The following is an 8,359-nucleotide window of genomic DNA, read 5'->3' on the forward strand; positions in this document are numbered from 1 at the left end:
AGCCAAACAACGCCCGATGGTGGTACCAAGCCTGATATAGCCACACGGATCAGGAAGGCCAGGGGTGCCTTTGCAGGTCTGCGAAACATTTGGCGCTCAAACCACATCACTCTACGTACGAAAACCCGAATCTTTAATTCAAACGTTAAATCCGTACTGCTGTATGCCTGCGAAACGTGGTGCGTCTCAGCGGAGACAACGCAAAATCTGCAGGTATTCATTAACCGGTGCCTGCGATACATTATTCGTACCTGGTGGCCTGACAATTGGATATCCTATGAGGAACTCCATCGTCGGTGTCATCAACGGCCGATAGCCACAGAAATTCGTGAACGTAGGTGGAAGTGGATCGGACACACCTTGAGGAAAGGAGCGAACGAGGTTTGCAGAGCAGCACTCGACTGGAATCCACAAGGACAGCGTAGAAGAGGCAGACCCAGAGGCTCATGGCGACGGAGCTTAGCCAACGACATCCGGGCTGTAGACGAGAACCTGTCCTGGCGACAGGTAAAAGCCATGGCGGGTAACCGTCAGCAGTGGAGATCTCTGATTTCATCCCTTTGTTCTGCCGGACCGGCGGACATGGACACATAAGTAATTAAGTAAGATGCGTTGACGCAGCATTCTGTTTGGCCCTTTACTCGACAACATCATGTTGCGTGTGACTTATAGAATACCACAAGTGGACCAGTCGAGCAAACTGACACTCGACGTGACTTGCAGAATATGGCCCTATGATTCCTCAAGTCGAGAAAAAAACATTCGACAAGAATCCGTTCGTAATTTATAATTATGCGCGTTTCTACTGAGGCAGCCAGCTGCGGACTGTCCAGATTCATCGCCTGAGCGGCGCGCGTCCCATTTTTATAATGCCGATAAAAGTTGACAATTGCTCCTCATAAAATGCAAACAAACATTAAATCACCATGGAAATATTATCTTTTCGAGGAACAATTGGCCTGCGGAAGAGTATACTAGAAGAGAGAAGTTATGCGGCATTTTTTCTTGTGACCCACTGCCCCAGTACTGTTAGCTTTGATAATTACATTTTTCCGTTTGATTTTGACAACAATTGCCTACATATCGAAAACATTAAAAAATCTACTTTAAAAATTATTGTTTATTTTGCTGTTTATTTTGAAATAGTAGATGAAATTTTCAATTGGTCAACAAACTCGATTCCGTACTTCATGTTTCAAAAAGTCGTATCGAAATTAGGAATTATGGAAAGTTTATCACATAAAATGCTTCACTGCCCCTAGTCAATAATTGTAGAAAACAAAAGAATCTGAAAAAATATATTCGCACTTTTGCGGAGAAGAGATATAATGCATTTACGGGCAGTCACAATTACCAATTGTAGGAAGGGAAATTGGGAAGCGTAGCTATTTTGAGATACTCTACAGCAAAACAATGGCGGATGTGAGACGCCATCACGTCAATAAAATTTTGCGAACATGCAGAGTAGGATGTGAGTATACCCAAATAGATTTTGGATTTTTACGATGGTCAAAGTTCTTTAGTTGATAATAATTTTCTAGACGCTGGTAAAGATTCACTACGAAGAGGGTTCAATGGAAGAAAATCAGAGAAAAGCAATAAATTGCCCAGACCAGCCATAAAAATGGGGCTCACCCGTTCATACAGAAATCACGCAATAAGTACGCAATATTGCTGGTCAGTATAGAGGCAGAGCAATCACAATCGGTGTAGTCTATGGTCATGCATCCCCTGGCAATCCTTAGGTTGACTGGCTGACTGATAAGTACGAGGTATTTGTTTAGCTAAAATTTGTCTACGTGTTAATCATGGTGTAATTTATGAGTTGCAATTTGTGGGGCCAATCTCGACCGGCTGACCCCAAACTCTGGGTGATAACCCCGCCGAAAGGTCTTCAAAATTAATTCTTGATTGATAATGGGATGCTTCACGCCGTTGTAGCGTTGATAAACGCTGTCGCCGGTAATTTATGGGCCCGCGTCGGGTGGTCAACGCAGCGGAATAACTGGATTGGATGCGCCATGCAAGAGAAAGCCTCACATCACGCAATCCTCTTGCTTTGCCTTTTAAATGGACTGACAGTGCATTCGTGTCGTAGAATTGAATTTCTCTGCATTTCGAGACCGGACCCGTAATGCTAGATAATCGACCGTGAAACATATCCGCTATTTATCTCATTGCAGAAAGATTTTCTTCGTTGGCACGGTCTTTCTCACTATACATTCATTGGTTCGGTAGTTGCAGCAGTGGTCGTAGGTGGCGCGAGTTTCAAAGCTGACCTGTCAAAGTGAGTGGGGTCAAACCAATTGGGTTGAACTTACCATTGATGACTCCATTGGATTCGGGCGTCGGATAGTGCCATTCGTCCGCTAGTGCCACCTGCAGGAAGGTCCCAAAAATAGCGACTGAAACGATTAGATAAAGATAGATTCTATATAGTTACTGGCTCTGTATCATGCAGACGGCGTAGTGTAGATAAACCGAAACGATGCACAATGATTCGTGCGGACGGGTAAATTGGACTTGACAAGATTTGCCTCAATTGAATCAAATAGTGTGGATGAGTGGCTTTTTTTCGGAACAAATCAGGGAGTTATGGGATGCTACTGATTTATTGCGTACACGGGCGATGACCGTGAACCTGGCCAAAAATAATCTCTGTAAGTGGACCGGAGTAGCTGTAACCGTTTGATTTTTATGGCAGACTTACAGATAACGTAAGTCGTAATTCGAAGAGCTGTAAAGTTTTTTTTTCGAATCAGCTTCACTTCCGGCATCGTCGACTGATCTGCAATTATGTAAAAAGCTAAACTTATTTCAAAGTAACGGGCAATAAAATATGCTGACGTTTCTGGAAGATTTTATTGGTTTATTAACACTGAAGCACAATTATAAAACAGATGCTAAACGGTTGCTAAGGGGATTCTTTGACTAAAATTAACTCGTTTATTATACCGATTTGCGAAAGAAGCAGTGTAGGTATGTAGTATATGTAAATGTATTCTAATTTATGAATACTTTGCAACATTCTTTTGATAAGTAGGTACATAACTGCATCTTATAGATTAATTGGTAATTTTTGTCATAAAACTGTAGCAACTTTGTTGTGCAAAAAAAGACAGGTTTATCACACGACTTAAATATAGGTATTTTAGTCGTGGGTTTATCAGTTGATTTGCCGCAGCCATTGCGAAAACTGTCAAGTATCTACTAAACAACTGAGGCTTTGTTTATTCTGTCAGCTCCACCTCAAAGCGAAGAAGTTGGACACCGTGAAGTACTTAGTGTTCGTCGGGTACAACCAATCATGTATTTAGTAAGGCGCGAGTGTCGAAGGGGTAAACTAGTTTCGGCCGCCTGACTGTGCTACTCGACCGTAAAGTGCAATAAAAGCCGGACAGGATATCCGACAGTAAGGTGACCTTATCGTTCTGCGCCTTGAGCCCGGAGGTTCTTGTGAAAAACATCTTTACGGCACAGCGCGACATCGTGGTTAAAATGAATTACGAGACTTACTTGAAGATTGGTAGGGGACCGGGTACTTTACGTCTCCCACCAAAGAGGTAAGCGAAGACGTCAAATATATCTTCCACACCAAGTTTCCTTCTATAGCTGACGATGTTACCGTTCGTCGGTGACTTTATTTTGTGTGGCAATGTAGGGCCCTAATTATGTACAGATAGCTTAAAATCGGAATGTATGGGGTGGTGAATACGGCACGTTCGGCATTTCGACATGCAGAGGGCGCTAGGGGGAGCTATTCCACTGAACTGTCTAATTGAGTCAGGAAGTCGGCTGTGTGGAGAGTTTTACCAAAAACGGATCTCGAGCTGGCGAACCGAGGCTCAGCTCGTGAGTGCTGATCGAGACATCGAAGCGAATCCACCTTTTTCGCTTGAGCGAGACGTTATTAAGTGAGTGGCTTGGGCACGTTAAAACGAGCTCGGGTTCTTCCAGTTTCTTCGACGATCCGGAACGTCATCACTAAACCTCCGGGACTGGACTATTTCCCCTGGAGGGCTCAATCAGCACAGCGGACAACCAGTCCATTAAACCGGGATCGCGGCAGACGTTACCAAAGCCGCTAATTTCATCCTCGTCCCGCATGCACCAGCGACTGGGGAATTGACCAGCGTCATGGACTATCCGGTCCCTAACGACAGCAGTTTGGGGACTCCTGGGCCGCAGGTACTCCCATTATTCAACACCGTAAACACCGATCTCGCGGCACACTAGACGTAACCAGACCATCGTAAAATCTGGCCACGCCAAATACGACCAATCAACGTGTAGCCAACGGTAACCACCCCCTCCGTTTACGTCGAATAAACTAACCAGAAAAGGTACGTTTTGTGATAGGTTAGTCCACACATCTGAAATCTCCTCCGTAACCACAACGCCCTGGGACTCGGAAGTAAAAGAGGCCTTCCGTGCCCATTCCACGACTCCCAGACCAGGAGTCGGAGCTTTGGCAGCTTCCCCTTCTGGGTTGCTGCGCCTTTCCGAGGCAAGAGCTCATAACGATCAGCGAGGAGGGAATATCCAAACCGCTGTTCTTTTCTTCGGTGCTTTCCTAGAACCGGGAGATAAACAGTTCAAGGTCGGTACTTTCCGGCCTCATTAAGAAGTAATAAGCGGAGGAGGATGTGGTATTAAGATCCCCGGAGGGGATGACATGGCTGAAGACATGGGCGTAGCGACCTTACGACGTGTCCGGTTCACTGTAGTTTACCGACTTTCGAGAAATATACGTTGGTAATCTCCCCATCTAAGTCACCTGCGTAGCCAAGGTGCCACCTTTCCTGAAAATCATGCCTCTCGTTTCGATATCTGTTCGACGAATCACCTTAAGAGCGATGTTAAAAATCAAGCAGGAAAAGCTGTCTATAGCACCCTCGTCGCGTCTCGAAAAGACTCTGGACTCTAACAGCCTCTTCCAGCCGAGATTCGAACATGCAACGTACCTTAATGCCAACTGGGAGGCCAAAATTGTAACATTTATCTTCTATTATTTCAATTTATTTTTTGTCAGATGAAGATGAAGAAGAACACTCCATTTCAACCAAAATAACTTTTAACTGAAAATGCCCATTTCCTGAATAAACTTCTTCCTAACTAAACGGTTAGGCTACGTTAGATTTTTTCTTGTAAACCTGGATCAGTAAACCTGTAAAGATGGACTAGCTCTCGGGACATGTATTACTTGTGTAATTCAAGCTCTACTGATTACACTTTTCGCATGATATTAAATAAAAGGCACGAAAACCCATCACTTTGCCGTAGCCCTTTTCGAGATTCGACCCAAGAGTGTCCCCCATTACTCTCAATAGGTCGAAGCTAAAGTACGTGCGAAGAAGTGGTCGAGTTAGTCACTTTGAGCTTACTCGTGATCGGCTAGTGTTATAGCCTAATGACCCCAGCAGAGAAATGCGATGACGTTTTCGAATGACATTCGCCGCACCGCGAGTTTGATCTCCCGCAAAACACTGACAAATTCGGTAAATCTTTTACGGCCACGTGACATGGGTTATGCTCGTGGAGATCCGGTGAGTCCTTGGTGTCGTAGAACCAAAGGTGTTACGCAGCATCTCCATGAACCATGAACTCCTACCGCGAAAATAGGCCGGCTGCAGTGAGCTGGGTACGTCGTAAAGATGTCGGCCCAGTGGAAATCGGATAGGAATCTGACAGGAACGAGCAAAGGGTAGCAGCGGAGTAGATGGATCGACAGGGCGCCGACTCACGGATCATACGCAGACTACATGGCTGGCAACGATCAACCATGCACTGGGTTAAATACAGGTGACGTCTTGTATACTGACGTGAATCGCATAACAGTCCCATTTTCGATGGAGTTTGCTCTAGAAATGGGACTGTTATGCGATTCACGCTGTATAGCACGGGTCACTGTGGCCTTTTCCTGGAGTTAACTAACCAGCTAACTTCTCGGATATCATTGACATTAGAACCTACTGTGATGCAAACGTTGATTCCTACTATTACTTTCTGATGGTTAAAGTACGCGAAGGACTTATCATTGTTAACAACATTTGGGAACATCGATCACCACGTTAGAATCGGGAAAAACGCAAGTTACTCGAAGTGGCTCCTAAGTATGCGTAAACCCTTAGCAAAGAAGTAACCACGCATCTTTATTGACTTCAATGCAGCATACGATACAGTCGATCGTGACTAGGTGTGGCAGATAATGCACAAACACCGTGTTGCGGATAAGCTGGTATTAGCGCCAGCTCAGAGCTAGAACGTTGGATCGAGCTAGAACGTTATATCGAGGTGACTTTAATGTCCATACTAGAAACTTTGCGTCGGTGAAGGTAAGCTGCATCAGACTGAAAGTGGAGTCTAGGAAGATTGGGCGTGCGTTGAATTAAAGGATTCAAGTTCATGAAACGAAGAGGCGTCCTAGCCGTGTTCGAGCGGAAGGTGCTGCGGACGATATTTGACGGAATACGAACTGAAAGCGGAGAGTGGCGGAGGAGTATGAATCACGAACTACAGGCACTGCTTGGAGAGATTCCTTTCGTACATCCGACGAAGGTCGGTAGACTGTGGTGGACTGGGTATATGCAAGGATGGTTCTCTTCAACAATCCCACCGACAGCAGAAACAGAGGAGCCCAACGTGCGAGATGACTCGACCAGAAAGCGACTTCGTGACTTCTGCGAAATTGGCGACGAGTGGCTCAATTGAATTGAGACGACTGTTTGAAATAATACGATCCATCCCAGTTATATGCTAACAATGACGACGACCAGGAATATCATATGCTTTTAGATGAGAAGAACATAGTGCGGGGTTGAAATTGCAGCATTGTAGGTTTTAACACATGGAACGATACAAAAAGAAATAAAGACAGCAAATACACTTCTTCCAGGAAAAGAAGCGCCACCTGGAAGAAACTGTATTGTTTTCAAGAAATGCGTAAATTCTGCAACTGATGGGGTTGTAACAGTCTTACGAGATCCCCAAATAAGCCTCAGAAACGGCAAACCTTCGCGACTTGTGAACGACACCTGTAAACCTTCTGCTTTAACTTTCCTCCTTATTTATGAATTTTCCCTTCGGTGATATCTACCTTTTGGTATCTTGGGGCTTCACTTCCGGCGGAGATGCTGACTGTGATCCGTTGCAGTCAAACCGGCGTTCCGGCTGCGGACGCAGTTAGGTTCTGCTTAAATGAGATGGAGATTGCCAAAAGTAGGTAAACGTCGTGTAAACGGGCAGGGTAAATACAGGGTTCCTGTTGTTTGCTACTTTTCGCACGTCTTTTTAGTCTTCCTTTGATTTTTTTATTTATTGCCGTCTTTCACTATTATCTTTTTTCTGATACGTAGCTTAATCCACAGGTACACTGTCTCAGTTAGTGCGACTATATTTTGCTTTTCTGTTCCGTACCCTTTGACTTCAGACAAGGTAAGGGCCCAGACTATCTCTTGTCCCACAATCTGTGACCTTTTTTGCGCCAGCAACTCCATACACTCTCGCTTATCGTTTTCATCTTCCGCCCCTGGTAGTGGGTGGGTGGCAACCAGAGTTGCCATTTTGGAATCTGTGTTTCTAGTTTAAAAATCTGTGAAAATCTGTAAAACTATCGAAAAAAATCTGTTACTAAATCTGTGTTACATAATTATGCTCACATGAAGAAAAATTAGCATTTTAATGTTTTTGGACAATATGGTTCATTCAATATCATCCATACGCTTCGTAAATTTTGTTTTTGATGTGCAGTAATTTCGGTTTTGTAACTTTACCTCCCGATTTTTTGTGCCATTTTGTTTCCAGTGATAAAATTGATAAACTTTTCTTCAACATGTAGCATATCTGTGAAAATCTGTGATTTTCAAAAATATCTGTCATCTGTGATCACAGATTCTGTGCTTTAAAATGACGAAAACATCTGTGATTTTACAGAAAAATCTGCGAAAATGGCAACTCTGGTGGCAACCGCTGACGTATGGCTGCGTTCGTCGTTGGGGAAAGCTGTTCGCAACAGGATGTTTCAACTATTCTTCTGACATTTCAGTACAAATCGCCACCAACTTTTCAAAAGGGCCAATCTGCAAAATGTAAACAAACCGAGTGAAAGTTATTTTCTGCTGGACTAGCATAGGAAACGAAACCCTCACTCGGTTTGTTTACATTTTGCAGAATGGCCCTTTTGAAAATTTGGGGCCGAAAATATTTTACACGCACGACAGTCTCTTAAATCCTGAGTAGAGACTAAGCCGACGGATACTATTCTGCAAGAAACTCAATGTATCCCGGAGATTTGTATCGTGAATCGTGGAGGAATTTTGTCTGATGAACGTGAGGTGATCGAAAGGTGGAAACAGCATAA

At 44.1% G+C, this 8,359-nt stretch overlaps 1 protein-coding gene across 1 annotated transcript in view; it reads right to left on the minus strand.

Annotated features, from left to right (window-relative positions):
* LOC128746157 (putative carbonic anhydrase 3) overlaps positions 1-7,562 on the minus strand; it is a 30,097-nt gene extending 22,535 nt beyond the window's left edge. Inside the window, exons 1-3 of the mRNA XM_053843202.1 lie at positions 7,464-7,562; positions 4,372-4,573; positions 2,322-2,405 (exon numbers count right to left, since the gene is read on the minus strand). Coding sequence (XP_053699177.1) covers positions 2,322-2,405; positions 4,372-4,573; positions 7,464-7,562 — 385 coding nt within the window. The remainder of the gene's footprint in view (positions 1-2,321; positions 2,406-4,371; positions 4,574-7,463) is intronic.
* Between the last annotated feature and the right edge of the window lie 797 nt (positions 7,563-8,359).

The sequence above is a fragment of the Sabethes cyaneus genome, chromosome 1 (assembly GCF_943734655.1).
Source record: "Sabethes cyaneus chromosome 1, idSabCyanKW18_F2, whole genome shotgun sequence".
NCBI lineage: Eukaryota > Metazoa > Arthropoda > Insecta > Diptera > Culicidae > Sabethes > Sabethes cyaneus.